Genomic DNA, 25,163 nt, shown 5'->3' with positions numbered 1-25,163 from the left:
AGAACCCAGTGGACTGGGACTCCTCATGTCCAATGGATTGTCCAGTTTTTAAGTGTCCATGATATCTTGTTTAGGATTTATTTTGGGGGCTAAGAACATGGATGTTTGGGTAGATTTTATCTGTGGGAAATCTCAGCAGTGCTTCAATTATTAAACCAAAATGAAAGATAATTAAAAACTCCCTTCTCACTATTAGGGGCACAGTATTTTCAGGTATCAGGGAGATACTCTGTAGTAATTGAGTGGTGTTAGCTGCTTATTTTTCTTTTTCTGTTTTTGTTTGGTACTGGGGATTGAATCCTGGGGCGCTTTACCACTGAGTTACATCCCAGCCCTTTTTATTTTTTATTTTGAGACAATTACTGAGGCTTGCCTCTAACTTGCAGTCCTCCTGTCTCAGTTTCCTGAGGTACTGGATTACAGGCATGCACCACCAACTTCCAGTGAGTTGTTTTCTTAATGAATTCTAGAAGCTTCTGAATCCCTCCACATCATGGGTAATGTGATTGCTACTTTATACATGGAGAAGCCAGTTTTAAAAAATGAGATAATAATGGATTTTTAATATCACTCAGAACCCAATTCCATACATTTACAGAGTTACCATGGGACTTTGTCTTTAACTAATACCATAGCCTTTGAATATGGTCCTGTGTGTCCAGGAAGTGCCCTGGCTCCTTGTGGGCTGTGGAAGAGAAACAGGCAACATAAAAACACTGTGCTGGTGTCAAGACTGCCACAGCCAGGTTGCAAACCAAGGTCACTGGGAAGACATCATTTGAATAGCTTCCGGGTCAGGCGGCTTGGGAAACTGGGGGCTTGGCGTTTTCACATCTAGGCCCTCACTCCATTTCCCATGTTCCTTTCTCCTGCCTTTCCCCTGTTCACTTGGTGGCAGGGAGAAAATTAGATCCAAACTCGGGCTCACTAAATCTGTAGCCGAGAATTGCAGCAGGAATCTGCAACTCCTCGCCTCATGGGAATGAAAGAGGCTCCTTAGGAAGATCTCCTGACGGGCACTCACTTCCCCTTGGTGGCATGTGCAGGGTCAGCACTGCCCCCCCACAGGCGGGCCCACACTTTCAGCAAAGCTGGATGAGTGCTGCATTGGGTATAGGCACTCAGACTTCCCCAAGTGACCTTCTTCCCCTCCCCTCTGTCCATTTTGCAGATGTCCCTGAAAGGCTATCGCAAGGCTTGGGATAAGATGAAGACAAGCAATGAGCAGTTGCAAGCAATTTGCTCCCCTGGGAAATAGCCAGGGGTAGGCCACAGCTCGCTGACCGAGAAATGATCCATTAAAGCACTCAGCTCTTTTCTAGTCACGGGGTCCTCTCACTGGTGTCCCCAACTCCCCAGCCAGGCTGACCCTCACCTCCCAGGCTACATCTGCCCACGGGGGGTCTTCACCGCCTGGCCTCTGGAACCGTTGTCACTGAAAGAACCACAGGGCACGCTAACGGTTTGACACTTGTTAGCCCACGTTTAGTTCACAAGCACAAATGAAAGTGACCTTTCCGCATGTGGGAGTGGGACAGAGGAGGGAGAGCCAGCCCCGTGTGTGCTGTGGGGCCATCTGCGGCAGCCCAGGTGTGCAGCTATCAAAAACAGACAGCCCAGCAGCATGGCGAATACCCAGCACTTGGCATCCTGAGCTTCCTCTTCCGTTTGGTGGGTGAGCTCCCCTTAGACTAGACACCGCTGCCAAAGAAAACAAGCACGAAGAAAACCAAGATAATTTCTTGGGGCTGATGTAACCTGTTCTGACCTGCAAAAGACCCCCCCTCCCCAGCCTCCCCGCCGTAATAGTCATAGTACATGGGTTGAAGGGCCGCCTCCGAAGATCTGCCTGATTCCCGGAGACCCTTTTCCCGGAAGTCCAGCCCATCTCTAGTGCTGTTGGTCATCTGTGAAGTCACAGTGGAAGCGGAACTACTTGGTTCTTGGGAGGTGGTTTGGGACCATCCAGTGTGGCTCACTTCAGAATATGAATTCCGTGTCACAGCAGCATGCTCTTCGAAATAGGGATGAGGGATAAAGTCCTGCCAGTGGCGGAGGGAGGACAGGGGCGGTGTCCCTGCGAGTCTCGGACATGATCCAGTCGCTGTAGTCTTCCACCCTGGTGTACATAAAGAGGCCTGGGCATGTATCTCCACCTTGGGTCAAGATTCCTCTCAGGACCCACAGGTCCAACTGCTGTAGCTGGCACATCATGGGACTTCCTGGTTCCCCCTGCAACAAAGGACAGAAGGCATCAGGTCTTAGAAGACCTTGTTTTCTTTTCTTTTCTTTTTTTTTTTTTAATAGATTCTTGTGCCAATTTACTGTTTGTTCTAGAAATATTTTACACTGGTTCTCCCTGGAAATAGGGCAAATTATAGGATACTATTTCAAATCTAGACAGTCACCACCACAAATTCCAACATGATGGTTTTTCCTGTTTATTATGCAAATTATTTGTGGACTGAAATTTCCTGGTTCATATTGCATTTTTCTTGTCCCCAGTACTTTGTCTAGTGCTTCCTTCTTTGGGCTTCTCATTCCTCAAATACTGGTATTAATCTTCTTTCTGGCTTGGAATGCTTCAGTTTCCCCTTCTCTTCCCCAGCTTGTTCCCATCTTTCATCTAAGCTGATCCTTTCCACCTGCAGTCCCAAAGGGAATGGCTAGGGAGGGATGCAGAGCCAAAGTCCCCAGGGAACGCACCCTGGGCTAGCCTTAAAGCTTTCCCACCCAATCGTTGTCTGACATCCCAAGGGGTATTCCTCTGGAACTCAGGGATTCTGTAAACACTCTATCTTACATATGATGAGTGGGCAGAAATTTGGCATGCTTAGCTAGATGGGTGACCCTGGGCAAGTGACCTAGTTCTTTCTCAGTCCAAGTGGGGACACAGTTAATGCCTCTAACACATGCAAATCACCTAGCATGGCACCTAGCACACAGCATGCACTCTCTGAAGTGCTAGCTACTATCATCTTGACACCTATAAAAAGCCATCGTTTTGGTACAAAAAGTGAGGAAAATGGAAAAAGCAACAAGACAATTACTAGGAATGGTTTACCTTACTTGTCCCATCCACTCGCCACCCCAGGCCTCCTCTTAAAGGAATATCCCACGCCCACCCCCAGCCCGTGGTCCATCTTTGGTCTGAGAAGGGGGTTGCCTTCCAAAGGCTAGTCGGCCAGATTGGACCTGTGAGGCCTGCCTGGAGGGAGGAGCCAAGCAATGAAACGTTGCTCTCACCAGTTTGGATGGAGACACGGAGTGTCTGACAAAAGGAGCCGAGAGGGCAGAAGAGAGGCCACTGCAGCTCCTTCCTATCTGAGGCGGGGGTGTTTGGTCTGTTTGGGGTATCCTCCTCAGTAAGCACCCCTTTTCCTGAGGAAGTCACACCAGAACAGAGGTGAGGGTAAACAGAAGAAAGGAGCAACTCTGCAGGAAGGGCAGTAGGGAGGCACGCCCCCCCAAGGCCGCCATCACGCCCTGGTAGCCCCTTGGAAGGCCAAGGCCAGATGCATGAGGAAGACAGTCTGGGCTTCACTCTGTGCTCTCATCTAAAGGAAGGAGTGCTGCGGTAGCTTTGATCTTTTTCAGTTTCACCCCACCCTGACAACAGAGGATAGAGATCTCATTCCAGAGTTCTGGTTGGTTACCTAGGACTGGTAAATGGGTCCTTTTCCCCACCTCACTGAGTTTGTGTGGGGCATGGAGACTCCCTGGTCAAGAAAGTATGGGTCCCTCCTTTCCCGGACCCATTATCAGCTGATCTCAACTGTGCTCAAGGAAGGGGAAAAACTGCAATTCAGGACAAACAGATTGAATGGTGGTTGTGGTGGATGTCCCCGGCTACTGCATGGATTTTGCAAGTGCTTTTTCCACCCGGCTCAGAAGATGCTGCTCTTTCTTTTCCCCACAATCCTGTGGGGCTGTGAAGCAAAAGAGCTGAGAGAATTAGTACCAGGTGCCTCTCTGGAACAGCCCTACTTCATCTCCAGGCTGGGTAGCCACAGCACAGAGGGGCTTTCATTGAGTGATCCTCTCCCTTGACATTCTTCAAAAGTCCTCGCAGTATAAAAAATAAAACTAAGTGGTGTGTGGAGTGAATTCAACTTCTGTTGGGTTTCTGAGGAAGTTTAGCTACTAAAACTGGGAGTTTCTTTGACATGTGAGAAGTACGTCTTTGAGAATCTCTAGACAGACATTAGATCCCATTCCAAGAGAGGAGGAAATTCTTTTTTTTTGGGGGGGGGGGTGCTGGGGATGAACCCAGGGCCTGTGCTTACAAGGAAAGCACTCTACTGACTGCGCTATCTCCCCAGCCCCGAGAGGAGGAAATTCTAAGTAGACACCAATATTGCAAGCACAGTGTTTGAAACAAAGGACTATTTACAGATGTGCCCCAGTTAAAAATAAACAAAAAACCCTGAACTTCGAGGGGATGTAGAAGGGCGATCACTGCATGCGTAAACAGCTTATCAGATTCCATGAGTGCAAGATACACTTCAACATTGACATCCTTAAGACTAAAACGGGTCTCTAATGAGTTGATATCAGAGTTTGTCTTTACTTTCTTGGCAATACAGAAAAGAATTGTGGATTCTACCATGGGTGGCCTCTTAGACTTGACGCAGTATGCCAATGGACTGATGGAACGGTTGGCAGCCGGGTTTGGTTAGCTGCTGTGTCCTCTACTGTATTTTAACACATTATCTGATTTAGGAAGTTGCTAAGGTTGCCTATATGGCAGAGGGCCCAGGACAAAGTAGGCACTCAAGAAATGTTGAACCAACCTCAAAGAGCAAACTTACTGCTTCACAAGAGGCAGGCCTTCATGCTTTTGCAATAAAAAGACTTTTAAAATGAATCATCTGTATATGTGTATTTGTCCCCCTTACCCTAAAAAGTTGGCCTTTTAGATCCTTGGATGAAAAATTATGTCCCCTTGAGAGAGTCCTGAAGGTCATTTAGAGGAAAGTGAGTGATAAAGTACCTTTAAAAAGACTATTTTAGAGTAGAGGAGACAAACTCTACCTGGAGTAGCACCCAAGTCTACTGGCCTTGTATTCTTGTCTGTCCCAACATTCCTTGACAGGCCCTGATGAGTCACACTTTGTCCAGCCTTGGATGCCAGGGTGCCTGAACCAGGTATTTGTGAATGCTACACATTTTCCTGAAACACTAGGACACCAAATCTGTACAGCCCTCAGGTGGGGGAGGGCAGGGCTTCTCGCAGAAGAAAGCCCCAATATCTGATATCAACAGCACTAGAGGAGAGTCTAGATTCCAGAGATGCTGGGGTTCAGTGATTCCTCTCCTACAGACCTGCTAAACTATATCTGCATGTGGAATCGGGCACAGATTTCAGCCCGTTTCACATTTTTAGCCCATTTAAAAATCTGTGATTAGACATGTTTAATCATGTCACACTGAAAACGTAACTGTTCATTCAGCAGATTTTTATTGAGTACCTGCTATCTGCCTCGTGCTACTCCTTCCAGAGACAGCCATGAATCCCAAGTCACGCCCTCACGGAGCTCCTCATGCAGTGAGGAGGAGCGTCAAGGCCTCCTGGATGTACCCAATGCTCACTCTCAGGATTTAGGTTCTACTTCATCAAGTTCTTACCAAGCAGACGGCTTCGGTTTCCTGTTGTGTGTGACTGCCGCATCCGTTTTCTGGAGTAGGTGTAAGGGACACAGGTCAATGTCTTTCACGGAGATTCTCCTCAGGATACTCATTGTCATGTGATTTCCTGTCTGGAGCATGCAACAGAGAGCCCAAGAATTATAAGAAGACGGCCGTCCCCTGTGTCAGTGCAACTGCAACTCACAATCCAAATGACAACAAGCAGGAGATGTGCCCATAAATCCCTTTTCTTTCTAGAAATCAGAACCTATGTCTGAGTTTTTGTCTTGCTTTGTATGTGTGAACAGGCAGAGAACCCTCCTCCACATCTTGAGAAACATCTATTTCCTTGTTTCTTTTCCAGGAATGACTGGAAAATTAGCTCTAGGCCAGGGAATAATATCCCCATCCCCACCCCCTGCCCTCCATAACTTGTGCACATTTCAGGCAGTCCACTACCTATGTACTTGTAGTTTGGATCTAGGCCTGGAGGAAAAAGGACCAATGTAATGTAGAGATTCCATGATTGGCTGAGGGTTCCAGCCCAACTCCAGAACTTCAAACAGCCTGCATTATTAAAATAAGCCCTAGAACAGTTCATCCAAGTCACATCCAGCACACACACAGCCTCCTCCAGGAGGAGGATTGCCTTAACTGCAGATGTGGGATTCCATCCTGACACCCAGCAGTTCCGCAAGACTGGCGGCTTATGCAGCTTTCTGTCCAGGAAGCAGATGGACTGGACCAGGTCGTTGAAATGCATGGCCGAGTCTGTCCTCAGGAGGGCTATGTTATTGCTCATTGAACGGTTATCAAATTCCTCGTGGATGATGATGGTATTGACTGGATACTCTGTGTGAGCAATATTCTGTGATCCATGTTAGCTATACCAACCATAACTATGGCGGCCTTCCTGGAGAGAGAGAAAGCAAGAGAACATTGAGAAACCACGGCTGCCAGGAGCTTCACATTTCCTGTTTTCTTACCAGCATGAAATGGGCATCCGACTCATCTTCCCTGGGCTTATTTTTACTCATTCCTTTCGATCGGTCTCCAGGAAATATTTTCCAAATCCCTAGGCTTGTGCCCTCCCTTGGGAGCCTGAAGGATCTTCTATTTTACACCCTTTGTCCCACCCCCAAAGACAATCATGTTACCACGTTGAACTTTCTATGAATGTTTTTAGAACATATCTGTAGTTATGCCAATTATGTAAGCCTCCTGATTTTAGCACTTGACAATTTAGTACAAGCATCTTTCTATCATATACTTTGTAAATACACTCTGGGGGAAGTTCTGGTTTTACTAGTGATGGGGTTAAGTTTAAGTTAAGGTGACAAGGAGTCCCTTAGTCATCCAGATGAACAAAAGTGAAGTCATTCTACATTTGGTCATATCATTTATTGTCTAACACAGGGAACTTGTGAAAAGGAAAGGAGAGGCTAACAACAGGAAGCTGGAGCAGCAGGTATAAACCAGACTTCTCCCAGGTGGACTAGAACATGTGGTCACTCTACCCTGAGGGAGAAAAGAGAGCGACCTCAGACTTCTCTATAGCAAGATCCAATTCCAGAAGCCAGAGTTGGGTGGGGTGGGCTGAAGCCTTTAAAATCCTCAAAAGAAAGAAGTCATGAGCCATGAAATCTGTCCTTAAGGGAGGATTCAGGATTAAGGACAGCACAATGCTTTTGAATATGCAAAGACCCAAGGGAAACATGGTTCTTGGGAGCCCTTTCGATAGACTACCGAAGACACATTCAGCCAAACCTAGTGTCCAATGGAGAAAATCTAGAGAAAGGACGTCAGGAAGTGTGAAATTCATTATAATATTGGACTAAACTTAAACAAAAAAACTTTCAAATCTTATAGCTTATAATAAAAATGTAAACCCTGGCAAAAATCAATAGCATAACAAGTTAGAAGGTAAGTCAGAGGCGGGTATGTAAACCAATGTTTTCATCTTTTGAGGATGTCTTAAACATTTTATTATTTTTGTACAACTAATTATGTAATAATGCAACATGCAAATACATAAATGAAATGAAACACATATGTAATCCATTAAAAACTGGATGATGGAAGAGGAGAGAAGTGGAGAGACAGGAGTCCTGGCATTGGTCACCGTAGAGTCTTGAAAGGACTGTCTAGAAGAAACAGAGGATTTGGGGGTTTTACATGAAATTATAGCTCTAAGCCAAAAAAAGTTTTTCATTCTGAAACAGAATGAAAAAACAAACTTTCCGAATTGTCAGCAGAGACATCTAAAGCAAAAGAAATGTCATATAGTGAAAAGAAAACCAGAAAACACAACCAAAAACAGGAATGAGAAGCAGGGGTCACATCCCAAGCATCGACTCAGAGAAGAGCATTAAGTAAGATGACAATCATCTCTTAGAAACAACAACGAATTCAGTCTGTAATGAAGTGACCCAGTGCTCATAAAATAAAAACCACAGGAAACAGGAGGAGAAAAAAGCCAGAAGTTTGCTCTTGGTAGGAGATTTCAACTCACCTCTTATCGGTCCAGTAGACTGATCAGGTAGACTTCCTCTTCCATTTTTTTTTTAATGTAATAAATTATATATCAAGACAGAGAATGAACTTTTTAATTTACTTTTGGAAAATATTACCGTGGTCCACATATAGCAGACTACAGGACTATCCAAAAAATGGCTACATAACTCACCATGCAGCATAACTCAAATGAATAAAGTTAGGGGAAAAATCAACAAATGACCCTAGCATCTGGATATTTTAAAACTCTGTCTTTAATAAACATTTGAATCAGCGCAAAACTCAAAACCTGAGCTCAACACTTAAAACCAGGACCAAGTGATAGCGAAGAGCAACAATGAGAACTCTAACAGAAAGAAGAACTTCCATGCAGGGCTCGTTGGCAAGAGCAATGGAGATTATATAAAGGCATGTCTTTTTTAATTCCATCCTTTCCACACCTAGGTTATTCATACAACACCATATTTGCATGTGTGTGAAATAATATTTGTACAAACTCTACTGCAGCATTTTTGATATTAGTGAAAGATTGGAACCATTCAAATTTCCATTCTTAATGGACTGTGTGATTATGGCGTATCCAAAGTGGGATATTGTACAGTTGGCCCAAAGAATATAAACTATGCCAAATATGATTCATATCTATAAGTTCTCCAAAATTCATGATAGAGTGAAAAAAGCTAAGAGAGGAATAAGGTGGATGGCGAGCTAGCAGTTGTATCAGGGGGTGTTATGGACTGAATTTCATCCCCCCACCCCCCAAAAAAATGCGTAAGTTGAGACCCTGACCACCAATGTGACTGCATTTAGAGAGTAATTGGAGTTAAAGAGGCAGGGCTTTAATTCAATAGCACATATGTCTTTATTGGTGGGAAGGAGACACCAGGGGTGTCCACATAGAGAAAAGCCACACGGTACAGCTAGAAGCAGTCACCAACAAGCCAAGGAGAGAGGACTCAGGAGAAACCAAACCTGCCAACACCAGAAACTATGACAAATAAATTTCTTTTGTCACCTTGAGCAAATTGATAGAAATTTTAGCGCTGGAGTCCCACCGTTAACCCCGCAGCTCCTACGGTAGCCTTGAATGGCCCTTTCCCATCCGGCTTCCTCTGCCGATTGATGTTCTAGTGGTTTTTCTCCTGTCCTAGGCGTCATAAGGCAGAAACAAGGACTTCAAGTCCCTTCCCCTACCTAGTTTGGCAGCAGGGGTTTTTTTTGTTGGTTTGTTATTTTGTTCCAAAATTAAATTACTTAAAAATGTGAAAGTGCCTTTGAACTGGGAAATGGGTAGAGGCTTGGAAGAGTTTTTGAGGCACCTGTTTTAAAAAATCTGTACTGCCTTGGAAGGACTGGAGATAGAAATATGGTTGCAGAAGTTTCTTCTATCGAGGTCTCAGATGGAAAAGAGGAACTTATTGGAAACGGGAAGAAAAATGATCCTTGTTATAAAATGGCCAAAGAGGCGGAGGAGCTTTGGCTGAATCGTGTGTTTGCATTTTGTGGAGAAGAAGGTACCATTGCTGCCTTAGATACCTGAGGTTTCTAAGCCAAGCATTGAAGACGCAGCCTGACTTCTCCTTATTGCTTATAGTAAAATGTCAGAAGAAATTGAAAACGTAAGTGTTAAGCAAAAGGAACCAGAATTTAAAGATTTGGAAAATTCTCAGCCTGTCAATATTGAAAAAAAATAATAAGAAAGCATGTCCTAGAGAGAGCATTAAGGATGTGCTGGACTTCTACTTGATAAAGAGCTTATGGGATTCTCTAATACCAGGAGAAACACAGCTAATCTGGAAACAAAGGAGACAGAACAGGACAAAATAAAGGAAGGTGTTATATTTCTTGGATTCTTCAGGACAGGGTGTTAGAGTGAATGTGCCTTTTCCTTCAGAGAAGGGAGGGAAGACCACATGGGTGATTAAGAGGCCAGCAGGGCTGCCACCCCCACCTTGGGCTCAGAGTGCACAGGCTGGATGCAGGGCTGTCTCCTCAGTTTCAGTGGACTAGGCTGCCCCAGACCAGCGCCTCAAGGACAAAGCCCCCAACCAGAGCTCCGGAGTAGGAGTCACTGCCCAAGGGCTGAGGGGGGCAAGGCTATTCCAGTGAGCCTAGAGGGCAGAGCATCTATCCTAAAAAGGTTGTTCTTAAACCTTCAGATCTGGGGCAGGGGGAAGAAAGATGGTGGAATGAGACAGACATCATAACCCTATATTCATGTATGATCACATAAATGGTGTGAGTCTACATCTTGCATAAACAGAGAAATGAACGTTGTACTCCATTTGTGAACCATGAATCCAAAATGCATTCTGCTGTCATGTATACTAAAAGGAACAAACAATAAAAAATAAATAATAAATAAACCTTAATATCTAAGGATTTGCCTTGATAGATTTTAGACTTGCTTGGAATTAATCACCCCATCATTTTGATTTGTCCCCTTTGGAATGGAAATATCTATTTTAGGTCTGTCCTACCATTATATTTTGTAAGCGTACAATGGGTCGGGTTTTGCAGGTTTCACATGTGGAGAATTTTGCCTCAGTAAGAATCACACCTCTGTCCCACCAATACCTGATTTAGATAAGATTTTGTACTTGGAGTTGATGGTGGAATGGGTTGACTTTGGTCTGATAGGATGGGATGAAAGTATGCCAGAAGGATAAGAATTTTGGGGTTGACTAGGCAAGAACGAATTGTATCCCTCCAAAATTCATAGGTGGAAGTCCCATTGGCCCCAGTGTGACCGTAATTGGAGATAGAACCCTTTTCTCCATATTTGGAGATAGAGGTAACTAAGGTCAAATGAAGTCATAAAAGTGGGGTCCTAATCCAATAGGATTAGTGTCCTCTTAAGAAGGGCTACAGGTATAGCTTAAAACTAGAGCCCTTGCCTGACAGGCGTGAGGCCCTGGGTTCAATTTTCGGAAGAACACAAACATTATATTCTTGAACTTTTAGCCTCCAGAATCCGCCAAATTGCATTTCTGTTGTTTAAACCACCCAGTCTAAGATGTCTTGTTATGGTTGCTTGAGATGGCTTAAACAGGGACTGGAGGGAAAAAAATTCCCTGTCAATAGATACAAGAATCAATGGGGGGGGATTTCAAGTATGGCGGACTAGAGGGTGGCTGCGTTTCATGTTGCTCCAGGACTCAGGATTCAAGAAGAGGAGATATTGAGAGACTTGGGGACCAACTCAAAGTCGCTGGGTGAGTCTCTCCCGTTGGGGAGGCGTCCCGGATGGGGCGGTAGTCCCAGAACGCAGGGAACTGTGTGAAGCAGAGCTGCCCAACGAGACACCCCTCCCCCGCTGGAGCAGTGAACTTGGACAACTGGGAGCATCATAGAAGAGACCGCTCAGCACAACGATGGGACTCGGAGCAACCCACCGGGGCTCCGGGCGGCTGCTCAGAGGAGGAGGTGCGCGGCGAGCTGTTTGGACTCAGAGCGACTGCTCCTGAACACCGGGGGGCTGCCCGGAGGAGGAGGAGGAGTGCAGTGGGCCGCTGGGACTCGGAGTGACTGTACGGGGCTCCAGGTGGCTGCTCAGAGGAGGGGCTGCATAACCGGGCGATTAGGTGCAGAGCAGGGTCCCAGGACCTAGGCGGCTTCTTGGTGGAAAAGCCGTACAGAGACATGCTGAGAGGCGGAGTGAAGGTTCCAGGACTGCAGGCAGCTTCTCTGAGGAGGGGCAGCCTAAGGAGACTCTTCTACTCAGGGTGAGGCTCCCAGGCCCAGGAGGTAGGTCCGGGCCCCTGGGAACATTGCAGAGGAAGACAGCCCAGCCGGGGGGTAGTTGTGGATTGAGGGGAACCTCTAGGAGGGGAATTGACCAGCGGGACCTCCCCACCGGGTGAGTCTTCCCCGCCGGGTGAGGTTTTCCCACAAGGACAATAAAACCAGAGACACAGGCCCAAACAGGCCTTGCCTCAGCCTGCAGCCTAGTTCCCCTTTGGATGATCATTGGTCAACAAGTGGAGGCACCTCTGCCCACTAGCAGGGAATATACCTGAAGGCCACCACCCCGATAGAGGCAACTTCCTTGTGGAGCACTGCATTATCAACTTCCTCCAAGACTGAAGGCTACTGAAGGCTAAGAGGGGATATATTAGAAATCTTCAGGGACATTATAAGTCAATAGAGGAAATCTACAATATCTCAGCAGTCCACTGATACCTGAACAATATGAGAAAATAAGGGAAGAAAATGCCCCTAACAAATCTAGATGTCACATCAATAGAATCCAACGACAGCATGGCAGAAGAAATGACAGAAAAGGAGTTCAGAATGTACATAATTAAAATGATCAGGAAAGCAAACGATGAGATGAAGAGCAAATGCAGGCATTGAATGATGAGATGAAAGAGCAAATGCAGGCATTGAATGATCGCACCAATCGACAGTTAAAAGAGCAAATACAGGAAGCAAAAGATCATTTCAATAAAGAGTTAGAGATATTGAAAAAAAAAAAAAACCAAACTGAAATCCTTGAAATGAAGGAAACAATAAACCAAATTAAGAACTCCATAGAAAGCATAACCAATAGGATAGAACACCTCAGGTATTGAAGACAAAATATTTAACCTTGAAAACAAAGTTGACCAAACAGAGAAGATGGTAAGAAATCATGAACAGAATCTCCAAGAACTATGGATATCATGAAAAGGCCAAATTTAAGAATTATTGGGATTAAGGAAGGCTTAGAGAAACAAACCAAAGGAATGAACAATCTATTCAATGAAATAATATTAGAAAATTTCCCAAATCTGAACAATGAAATGGAAAATCAAGTACAAGAGGCTTATAGGACTCCAAATACACAAAATTCAATAGACCCACACCAAGGCACATTATAATGAAAATACCTAATATACAAAATAAAGACAGAATTTTAAAGGCTGTGAGAGAAAAGAACCAAATTACATTCAGGGGGAAACCAATATGGATATCAGCAAATTTTTCAATCCAGAGCCTAAAAGCTAGAAGGCCTGGAACAACATTTTTCAAGCCCTGAAAGAAAATGGATGCCAACCAAGAATCTTATACCCAACAAAACTTACCTTCAAATTTGACGATGAAATAAAATCATTCCCATGATAAACAAAAGCTAAAGAATTTACAAAAGAAAGCCAGCATTAACAGAACATTCTCAGCAAAATATTTCATGAGGAAGAGATGAAAAACAAGAAGCAAATCAGCAAAGGGAGGAACTATCCTAAAGGAATTGTCAAATAAAGGAGGAACCAAGTCGTGTCAAAAAATAAAAATTAAATAATGAGCCAAATGACCAGGAATACAAATCATATCTCAATAATAATCCTGAATATTAATGGCCTGAACTCATCAATCAAAAGACATAGACTGGCAGATTGGATTAAAAAGAAAGATCCAACAATATGTTGCCTGCAAGAGACTCACCTCATAGAAAGAGCTACCCATAGACTAAAGGTGAAAGGATGGGGAAAAACATACCACGCACACGGACTCAGCAAAAAATATGGGGTATCCATTCTCATTTCAGATAATGTGGACTTCAAGCCAATGTTAGTCAGAAGGGATAAAGAAGGACATTTCATAGTGCTTAAGGGAAACATAAATCAGCAAGACTTAACAATCATAAACATCTATGCCCCAAACAGTGGCTCATCCATGTATGTTAACAATCCTTCTCAATTTCAGAAACCAAATAGACCATAACACAATAATTCTAGGTGATTTTAACACACCTCTCTCACCACTGGACAGATCTTCCAAATAAAAATTGAACAAAGAAACCATAGATCTCAATAACACAATCAATAATTTAGACTTAACAGACATTTATAGAATATACCATCCAACCAAGAGCGAATACACTTTCTTCTCAGCAGCACATGGATCCTTCTCTAAAATAGACCATATATTATGCCACAAAGCTAATGTCAGCAAATACAAGAAGATAGAGACACTACCTTGTATTCTATCAGATCATAATGAATTGAAATTAGAAATAAATGAGAGAGTAAAAAACAGAAACTACTCCAACACCTGGAGATTAAACAATATGCTATTATATGATGAATGGATAAGAGAAGATATTAGGAAGGAAATTAAAAAATTCTTAGAGGTAAACGAGAACAAAGAAACATCATATCAAAATCTCTGGAACACTATGAAAGCAGTACTTAGAGGAAAATTTATTTCATGGAGCGCATTCAATAAAAGAAGTGAAAATCAACAATTAAAGACCTAACACTACAGCTCAAAGCCCTAGAAAAAGAAGAACAGACCAACACCAAAAGTAGTAGAAGACAGGAAATAGTTAAACTCAGAGCTGAAATCAACGAAATTGAAACAAAAGAAACAATACAAAAAATTGACAAAATAAATAGTTGGTTCTTTGAAAAAAATAAACAAAATTGATATACCCTTAGCCACACTAACAAAGAGAAGACGAGAGAAAACCCAAATCACTAAAATTCGGAATGAACAAGGAAATATCACAACAGACACGACTGAAATACAAAACATAATTAGAAACTATTTTGAAAATCTATACTCCAACAAATAGAAAATTTCAAAGACATCAACAGGTTTCTAGAGACATATGAATTGCCTAAACTGAACGAGGAGGACATACACAATTTAAATAGACCAATTTCAAGTAATGAAATAGAAGAAATCATCAAAAGCCTACCAACAAAGAAAAGTCCAGGACCAGATGGGTTCTCAGCCGAGTTCTACAAAACCTTTGAAGAAGAGCTCATTCCAATACTTCTCAAAGTATTCCATGAAATAGAAGAGGAGGGAACCCTCCCAAACTCATTCTATGAAGCCAATATTACCCTGATACCTAAACCAGACAGAGACACATCAAGGAAAGAAAATTTCAAACCAATATCCTTAATGAACATCGATGCAAAAATTCTGAACAAAATTTTAGCAAATCGCATACAAAAACATATTAAAAAGATAGTGCACCATGATCAAGTGGGTTTCATCCCAGGGATGCAAGTTTGGTTCAACATCAGGAAATCAATAAATGTAATTCACCATATCAATAGACTTAAAGTCAAGAATCACATGATTATTTCAATAGATGCAGAAAAAGCATTTGATAAAATACAGCACCCCTTCATGCTCAAAACACTAGAAAAAATAGGGATAGTGGGAACATTCCTTAACATCGTAAAAGCCATCTATGCTAAGCCCATGGCTAATACCATTCTAAATGGTGAAAAACTGAAAGCATTCCCCCTAAAAACTGGAACAAGACAGGGATGCCCTCTTTCACCACTTCTATTCAATATCGTCCTTGAAACTCTAGCCAGAGCAATTAGACAGACCAAAGAAATTAAAGGGATACGAATAGGAAAAGAAGAACTCAAACTATCCCTACTTGCTGATGATAGGGATTATATACTTAGAGGAACCAGGAAATTCCACCAGAAAACTGTTAGATCTCATAAGTGAATTCAGTAAAGTAGCAGGATATAAGATCAATGCTCATAAATCTAATGCATTTTTATACATAAGTGATGGTTCTTTGGAAAGAAAAATTAGGAAAACTACCCCATTCACAATTGCTTTGAAAAAAATAAAATACTTGGGAATCAATCTAACAAAAGAGGTCAAAGACCTCTACAATGAGAACTACAGAACACTAAAAAAAGAAATTAAAGAACACCTCAAAAGATGGAAAGATCTCCCATGTTCTTGGATAGGCAGAATTAATATTGTCAAAATGGCCATACTACCAAAAGTGCTATACAGATTCAATGCAATTCCAATTAAAATCCCAATGATGTACCTTACAGAAATAGAGCAAGCAATCATGAAATTCATCTGGAAGAATAAGAAACCCAGAATAGCTAAAGCAATCCTTCGTAGGAAAAATGAAGCTGGGGGTATCGCAATACCAGAACTTCAACTATACTACAAAGCAATAGTAACAAAAATGGCATGGTATTGGTACCAAATGGACAGGTAGATCAATGGTACAGAATAGAGGACATGGACACAAACCCAAATAAATACAATTTTCTCATACTAGACAAAGGTGCCACAAATATGCAATGGAGAAAAGATAGCCTCTTCAACAAATGGTGCTGGCAAAATTGGAAATCCATATGCAACAGAATGAAACTAAACCCATATCTCTCACTGTGCATGAAACTAAACTCAAAGTGGATTAAGGACCTCGGAATCAGACCAGAGACTCTGCAGATTATAGAAGAAAAAGTAGGTCCAGATCTTCAACATGTAGGCTTAGGACCAAACTTCCTCAACAGGACATCCATAGCACAAGAAATAAAAGCAAGAATCAGTAACTGGGATAGAGTCAAACTAAAAAGCTTTTTCTCAGCAAAGGAAACTATCAGCAATGCAAAGAAAGAGCCTACAGAGGGTTGGGGAGATAACTCAGTTGGTAGAGTGCTTGCCTTGCAAGCATGAGACCCCTGGGTTCAATACCCAGCACCGCAAAAAAAAAAAAAAAAAGAGCCTACAGAGTGGGAGAAAATCTTTGCCAATCATACTTCAGATAGAGCACTAATTTCCAGAAGATATAAAGAACTCAAAAAACTCTACACCAAGAATGCAAATAACCCAGTCAACAAATGGGCTAAGGAAATGAACAGACACTTCACAGAAGAAGATGTATAAGCAATCAACAAACATATGGAAAAATGTTCAACATCTCTAGTAATAGGAGAAATGCAAATCAAAACTACACTAAGATTCCATCTCACCCCAATTAGAATGGCGATTATCAAGAATACAAGCAACAACAGGTGTTGGCGAGGATGTGGGGAGAAAGGTACACTCATACATTGCTGGTGGGGCTTCAAATTAGTGCAGCCACTCTGGAAAGCAGTGTGGAGATTCCTTAGAAAACTTGGAATGGAACCACCATTTGACCTAGCTATCCCACTCCTTGGCCTATACCCAAAGGACTTAAAATCAGCATACTACAGAGATACAGCCACATCAATGTTCATAGCTGCTCAATTCACAATAGCCAGATTGTGGAACCAACCTAGATGCCCTTCAATTGATGAATGGATAAAGAAACTGTGGTATATATATATACAATGGAATATTACTCAGCCATAAATGCCATAAAATTATGGCATTTGCAGGCAAATGGATGAAATTGGAGAATATCATCCTAAGTGAGATAAGCCAATCTCAAAAAAACCAAAGGACGAATGATCTTGCTGATAAGTGGATGATGACACATAATGGGGGATTGGAGGGGTTAGTGTTAGGGTTAGAGTTAGGGTTAGGGAGGGGGGCAAGAATGGAGGAAGGAAGGACTGTATAGAGGGAAAAGAGGGGTGGGGAGGGGTGAGGGAAAGGGAAAAAATAACAGAATAAATCAAACGACATTATCCTATGTAAATTTATGATTACACAAATGGTACGCCTTTACTCCATGTACAAACAGAGAAACAACATGTATCCCATTTGTTTACAATTAAAAAAAAAAAGAATCAATGGGGTCTAGGGATATATAGTTCAGTGGCAGAGCACTTGCCTAGCATGTGTGAAGCCCTGGGTTCCATCCCCAGCACAAAAAAAAAAAAAAAAAAAAAAAAAAAAAAAAAAAAAGAATCAGTACATCTAGTCCTATAAGTATATAGATATTCATGCATGTATTGGGTAGTTAAGGAAAAATAGCCAAGAAATCATTAACAGAACATGGTGTAAGGGAGGGAAACTAGTGCCTGAGGGACAGGGCAGGAGGGAACTGCTAGTCACTATATCTTTGGTTCCTCATGTACATGAATCTATGTGTATATATTTTCGGTTAAAAAAGTAAATCATGTTAAAAATTCAGCAACTACACACAATCTATCAAGGATTTATATTAAAATTTATTTAGTTAATTATACTAAATATGCTCTTTCCACATATGTTATATATTTTATTTCTATAGCATATATTATCACATATTGCATATTCTATACATGAAAGAAATTATACTAGTTTATTCAGCTGTGATAATTGGATTTTAGATTCTTTTTAGTGTTTTGTATGTGATTATCCTATGAACAACTTTGTGCAGAAAACTTTTCCAGTGGTTGAAATTATTTTCTTAATGTTGATTCTCCGAAATAAAACCATTGGTCCCAAAGCGAGATTTTACAAATATTTGCAAAAATATTTTAGAGATATTTACAAAAAAAATTTTTTTCTGGTTTCCAAGATTATATGCTTATTGTGCAGAATTTAGCAAATACAGAAAAGTTCAAAGAAGAAAATAAAATTCACGTGTGCTCTGATCTCCTAGAAATAAGCGCTCTTAAGGGGTTTCTGAATTTCCTTAGTCTTTTCTCTGTTCACATATATTTGTGGCAGGGACATTTGTAGGGTCTAAGGTGTCTCAATGTAAGGTCTATGACTCGCTTAGCGGGATAAACGGTGGGGAAGTCTAATATTAGGAGTCGGTGCCTCTGTGATTGCAGTAAAATCAGAATGAATGTCCTGCCTGTAGGGAATGAAGGAAAAGGCACTTTGCTCCTCAGTTGCCACCCGCAAGTCCTCAGCGCAGAGGCGCCTTGGCAGCTTGCGATTGTAGAAACCCAGGTTCGCGGCAGAGAAAGCCTTGAGCTGAGAACCAGCCCCCTGGCGGTGGGAAGCCGCCCTGCCCTGCAAGACCTTTCCGACTCAGCAGGCACCAGCCACCCCGCTCCCCTGTCCTCCGGGTACTGGCCTGTTTTGAAAGGCAGATGCGATGCTGAGGATCCAGAACTCGCTGAGGATGCAGCCGAAGGCCAGGTGGGTGTACCGCAAGTCCTGTACCGACACCACCCAGGGGAACTGCGTGCTGATGACCAGGTTCTCCTCCGAACGGTCCTTAAGTGGGAACTTCTGGAGGCCGCAACCTGCAGGGGGAGCGTGGGCCTCACTGCGGGGCAAGGGGTTAGTGACCTGTAGGCGGCCACCATCCACCAGCTTGGGGACCCTTCTGCTGGCTCTCCTCTTGCTCATTATGATTCTGCTACCCGTTTCTTTTCTTTCCTTATCCTAGGAGGTGGCCTTCCACATTAAAGATGTTTGGTGGCATCTTTGGACCTAAAAAAATCACATCTATTGATATTAATGCTCATCTGTTGAGCATGCAGCACTACACTCCAGGCAGTACCTGAGCTTCTGATATGTCCCCAACCCCCAAACTGTCCTCTGGGACCTGGGCAGTCGAGATGCTTTTCTGCCAGGTTAAAACTATAATTTGCTTTTCTTTCTCTTCTTTTCTTACCAGTAGGTGGAATTTTCCAGAGGCTTCGTGATGTCATCCCTCTGATGGCTAATGGTATGTGTAAATCTGTGTGTTCTTGTGTTTTTAATTTTTCCTAGTTTAAATTTCTAATACGGTAAATACAGAAAGCTATAGCCCCAGAAAGCAAAAAAATCTTTGGGCATCGTCAGTAATTTTCCAGAATGTTAAAGGGTCCTGAGAAAAGTTTGATAATTGCCAGCATTCACCACCTCACACAATCCCCCGACAACCCTGAGGGTTGGGTGTTGTCACTCTCAGCTCATGGGTGAGAAAATCAAGGGTTAGGGTGACTAACCCTTGTCCGGTTTACACAGCTGGTAGTATATGGGGCCATTCCAGATGAATCCAAACTCCATCCTCTCAACCTCAATGTTTACAGTCCAGCCACATTTCATATCCTCGAATCCACCCTTGCTCTCTCCCAGCAAGCTGTGTGAGTCTCCCTGCCATGTCGGTTTTGCTTGGAATATATCCCTAGGGTGTAACATGGTGCCTGGCACCTAGTAGTTGCTCAGTAAGTTACCTGGTTCATGAACAAAAGGCCTCTGCCCACCAAGGCTCCCTAACCCCTTGTCATTGAGGGGCTAAAAGGTGCTGGCTATTGGGGCTCATCTGTGTCCTCCTTCAGTCCTGCTTGGCCTCTGCCTTCCAACTACCCAACTGCACAATCTCTTGGGAAGCCTGGATTTTGTTTCCAGTGAGATTTAAATGTTGATTAATGTTTTAAATAATATACTCCCCTACCAGTGCTGGGTTGGTCCAGGATGGTCCTGTCTTGCCCTGACTTTAAAAAAAAAAAAAAAAAAAAAAATTCTATATACATAGAGTCATGGATGTCAGAACAGGAGGACTCAAGATTGATCTAGTTGGGAGGGAGTACCCCACAAATAAGTGCAATGAAAGAAAATTAAAAACAAAACATATTTGGGACAGGAAGGAGAGAGGGAAGGAAAAAGGAAAGGATGGAAGGAATAAAAAAGAAAGGGAAGGGAAGGGAATTGACTTCCTCAAAGTCCCAGGAGGGGTGAGCTGAGCCCCCACTTTCCAGGCACCCTTTGTTACAAGACAGCAATTCCAAGGGCTGTTTTGCTCATGCAGGTTGCTGGCTCTCTCTGTGCCTGTCTTCGTCCTCTGTCAACGTGCCTCGTTTGGAGGAGTTCCATACCCACAGGACTCTGTCCCTGTCTACCTTTTGAACCTGGAATGCCCCTCTCCCGCTCACCTAAACAGAGGTGGGGACAGAGATTCTCTGTCCTGGCCACACACTGCATCTACCAGAATCCTGGGCACTGCATTTAGTGAAAGTTTCTCAGGGTAGATTCTAGTGTGTATTTAGGAAGGGACTAAACGCAGAATCCAAAGTCAAGTTGCCTAGGCTGCAAGAAGGTGGGTGAGATGCTTCACCTCTCTGAGTCTCCGTTTCCTCTTTGGAAACATGGGGTATAGACCAGGACCCACACAGCTCCTAAGGTTGTTGTGAAGATCACAGGAGATGAAATCATGGGACAATGCTTTGCAAACACTATCCCTAAGACAGATAATGCACAACCGCTGGGCAGAATAGACCAAACCATTGCCTTGGTGGCTCTTTGTAAGTTCAGACCTGCAAGCACTAACACTTAGGTAGAAACTGGTGGCCTTGGGTCTCAGGTGTCACATGATGAACACCCCAACAGACTGTATGGATTATACTATTGGTGACTGCTTTTTCAGCCAGGAATTCACCTGCACAGACCCCTGCCAGGTGTAGGCACAAGCTAATTGAGTAGTGGCCACGTGGGCAGATGTGACTTGAGGGAGTGTACCTGGAGCATACAGAAGAGAAGCCATGAATTCTTCCCAGGGCGTGAAGTCCGGGAGGTGACCTTTCGTGTCAGCGCCAAAGACAGAGTTTCCATGATATTATGGGTCATGATATTAGGGGTCAGTTGTCACCTATGGTATTATCATTAAAAGACCGCAGAGGACCTCACTATTATGGGCCATCATGTGATCAAACATCTCCACTAAGGGACCCATGGAGACTTTGCTGGAACAATAAGTAGGCTTATTATCAAATGGTATCAGTAAGGCCACTAAGTGCTTCAGAAACCACCAAAGATAGGATTCCTTATCTACAATTTGATATTTTGGTTGGGACACTGCAGTCTATAATCCAAGACATTGATCAGTCCTTCTGTACCCAGCGCCATGGGCATGTGATAGCTTGTGCTTGTTCAAAGCTCTAATGGGCCCACTCAGTTGACCTAAGCAACCCTGGGAAAGCCAGGTTATCGAGAGAGCTGATGCAGAGACAAAATGGTTATCTGGGTCACTTAGCTGTGTTTTCCAGGCATCCCCTTGTCTCCTTGGGGCCGCAAGGAGGCAGCGGAGGTGGAGGAGGCTGAGGCAGGCGGAGGGCCTCTGCATGTGCGTGGGGGTGTCTGCCATCTTTCCCAGGAAGGCAGGGCACAGACAGCTGTGATGGCTCCAGGGTGGGACCAATCCTGATTTAGTAGGCTTAGTAGCCAGCCTGCCCCTGTCCACCTGCCCTTTTGTGGGCTGGAACTCTTAGTCCTAAAGAGCCTGGAGGTCAGGGGAGGAGGGGATTGATTGCAGCTGCCACTTTTGCCACCTGAGGCTCTGGCAGCCTGCAAGCCACCTACAGTGGAAGGAGCCTGCGCTGCTCCTGGGACCAGCCCTGTACTCAGGGGTTACAGCTGGCAGAGGGTGGGATATCCTAGGAAGGCAGGGTGGTGGACAGGCCTCACGCTGACCTCAGCCCAGTGTCCCTTTCTGCAGTCTGAGGCTTTTTTTCCTACCCTAAGGATTAACCCTGGCACTGGGCCTCTGAAGCTGCTTTCCTACATCCACACCCTGTGGTTCAGTGGCAGGCCTGGTTCCTGCTCCCTACACATGCCGTCAGAGCAGAGTCCCTCTCTGGACACTGAGGACCGCTTCCGCGAGCCAGGCCACACATGGCGACAGCTGTGCACTCACCGGCAGAAGATTGGGCCACGCAGAGCAGCACCAGCAGCACCCCTCTCATCTCTGCCATCCCCGGAGAGGACCACCGCGGGCACCATGGGCAGCTGGGGAGACAGGAGGTTCAGCGGCTCCACATCTTTGCAAGCACACAAGTGTTTCCTCTCCTCCCCAGAGTGGTGACTGCCCCCGGGCCCGCGACCCTGGAAACCAACCTGTCACATCCCTCGGGCTTGGTTCTGTGCAGTCAAGGGGCAGGAAGCAGCCGTCTGGCACCGAATTTCAGCAGCCGTCTGGCTCCGGGAGAGAAGGCAGCACACTTCTTTACAGTTTTCTTCTCAATCCAGCCTGGACCCCTGGACGTCCTAGAGAGTTAGGTCTCTGAAAAGGGTTTGTTTTTGACTCATGGAATTCAACCCTTGCTTTAACTCTGTATCCATAAAATGCTGCTGAAAGAAAAAGAAGAGTAAAATCACAGGGGAAACCTCTGTCTCTGTGTGTGATTTTATCCTTCCACCCAACTCTGCTGGGGTAAGTCACGCTGGGATTTCTTTTCACTAGTAACAGCCAGTACTTGTCCATAGTTGCAGCCCCAGCACGTGACTCATTCATTCACACAACTACCCCAGGAGATGGACCCTCTCATGATCCTCATTTTACAGATTCACACAGTGACTCTCAAAGACATTGAGAAACCAGCCCAAGGTCACACAGTTCCCAAGTTGTGGGACCTGAAATTTGATCTCAGGACTGTCTGAATCCAAGCTCTTGGGTTCTTCACCTCACACCACGCCCCAGGCCAGCACCCTTGCTTCAAAGAGTGCACAATGACGAAAGACACCCAGGTTCACCGTTCTGAGTCACCTTGTTCCCCTCATGACACTGGATGTTTCTGGTCCTCAGGATGGTCTTCAGAGTTCTTCCATGAACTGCTCTCACTAAAGAAGAAATGAATTCACTCTGGCGGCCTTCCACAGCAAGCTCCACAGAGGAGTTTGTTCTACTACCTCGGGAAGAATGTTCCATTGTGGCATCGTGGTTACCATGGTGCCTCCAAGCAAACGTCTGGATGTGGGACCTCAGGAAGACCTAGGATGAAAAGTCTCTCGTTATCTAACCTGGTCAGGTGCTCCCCGAGTCTGGCTGGGGAGACATCCCTTTTGCTAGATCATGAAGTTCTCACCGGTCGTAGCCATGGTATGTCTTCATCCTCAGTACCCACCCCGTAGCTGCACAAGTTTGTTAGACTGCTGGACTGAGGAAGCCCACAGCTGGGGTAGGTTTGGGGCTTCGGGTTCCTGTCAGCATCCTGTATCCCCAGTGTGGTTCTTCAAGGTTCAGCCCAGTAGATTCAAACCAAGCAACAGACCAGCTCTGCCAAGTCATGGGGCCAGTTAGAACCTGTGCTTCAGCCATTATGAGCAACTTTGGTTTCAGCACAAATGCCATGACTCGAGGAAAGTGTTGACGGTATGGGGTAAGATCTAACTTAGTGAGCCACAGGGGCTCATAGGCACCTGGCACCAGAGTGCGGGGGAGATTCACTCCATGGATGCCTGGAGGGAGACAAAATGGCGGGATGAAAGGGACTGCTGTCTCCTGGCCCTGGTGATCCCCCGATGCCCTGCATGCCTGCGCCGATCACCATTAACCCTACGTGGGATGACTTCCACTGGGAGAACAGAATGGGAACAATTTTGGGCAGCGAGAAGAGTAGAAGTTGGTCCTTCCTTTGCTCCACATTGAAGATCTCATAGAACTTTTATGTACATTTTCTCATTCACAATCCAAGTCACCAGGACAGGATGAAGGTTAAGCTTTGCAGATAGAACATGGTGGCTCAGAGTGTGGAAGTCACTTCCCTCGAGTCATAAACCTAGAAAGTGGCAGGGACAGGACCAAAAAAGATCCTTACAACTCCAGGGTGGTGAGCCACCTCCAAGTCTGGGCTTGGCAGTCTGAGTCACATGGTGTCCTTTAGAAGGGACAGAAGCAGAAATGGTAAGTGGGGCAAATCCATGGGTTGCGTTTAAGGTACTGTACCCTGAAAGTCAAACTATAATCAATAGTCATAGGGATTGACTAATAACGAACATTTATACCTGTTTCCTGTGTCTACTGATGTAAATTTTAGTGCAAAGTTTAAATTGAAGTCCCATGAAAACTTTAGATCTTAAGTTACTCAATTTAAATGGAATATTTGTAAACTTTGTCATTAAATTTATCATTCAGTTTTTTTGGGGGGGGTTAATAGAGATTGTTGAACCCAAGGGTGCTTTATCGCTGGTCCTTTTTTAATTTTAATTTTTAGCAGGGTCTCACTAAGTTGCTTAGGGCAATCCTAAATTGTTAAGGCTGGCCTTGAACTTGGGGTCCTTCTGCCTCAGCCTCCTAAGTCACTGGGATTATAGACATGCATCACCATGCCTGGCACCATTCTCTTTCTTACCATTAAATTCTATGAACCATTAAACTTACAACAGAAGTGCTAGAATACAGTATCATCTTGTACCTACCCAAAAGTTTCCTCCTTTCTCTTTCTCCTGCTCCTGGGAGAGAATGCATTTCTTAGACCTTTGCTCTCTAATAGGTTTGCGTACATGGATATATGCCTAAACTTTTTATTAAGCACATGTACAAGAGTTTCTTTGGGGTAAAGTTCCATGTATCAGTTAGGACCCTTGGTATCTTATTATTTAAGAAATCCTTTAGTAGCTGAACATTTGAGAGATCAGTTCCACTTTATCTTCTCAAACCTTTCAAGTTCTTCATAGTAAGTCCTCTGCCT

At 44.0% G+C, this 25,163-nt stretch overlaps 2 protein-coding genes across 3 annotated transcripts in view; one reads left to right on the top strand and one right to left on the bottom strand.

Annotated features, from left to right (window-relative positions):
- The window catches only part of Ccdc113 (coiled-coil domain containing 113), a 32,942-nt gene extending 28,095 nt beyond the window's left edge, over window positions 1-4,847 (top strand). For both annotated transcript variants that reach the window (XM_047527135.1, XM_047527134.1), the window contains one exon: window positions 1,172-4,847. In XM_047527135.1, the coding sequence (XP_047383091.1) occupies window positions 1,172-1,258 (87 nt within the window). In that variant the 3' untranslated portion in view covers window positions 1,259-4,847. The remainder of the gene's footprint in view (window positions 1-1,171) is intronic.
- Prss54 (serine protease 54) lies at window positions 1,183-22,479 on the bottom strand. The gene is given in 9 exon segments (XM_047527137.1): window positions 1,183-2,076; window positions 2,078-2,232; window positions 5,629-5,672; window positions 5,675-5,759; window positions 6,284-6,501; window positions 6,504-6,541; window positions 18,845-19,016; window positions 22,391-22,439; window positions 22,441-22,479. Coding segments are annotated over 9 exon segments (1,182 nt in total). The 5' UTR covers window positions 22,477-22,479; the 3' UTR covers window positions 1,183-1,691.
- Window positions 22,480-25,163: the final 2,684 nt, after the last annotated feature.

This window comes from Sciurus carolinensis, chromosome 16, assembly GCF_902686445.1.
Source record: "Sciurus carolinensis chromosome 16, mSciCar1.2, whole genome shotgun sequence".
In the NCBI taxonomy this organism is placed as follows: domain Eukaryota; kingdom Metazoa; phylum Chordata; class Mammalia; order Rodentia; family Sciuridae; genus Sciurus; species Sciurus carolinensis.
Note: the sequence above shows the minus strand (reverse complement) of the source record. Positions and strands in the feature narration are given on the sequence as shown.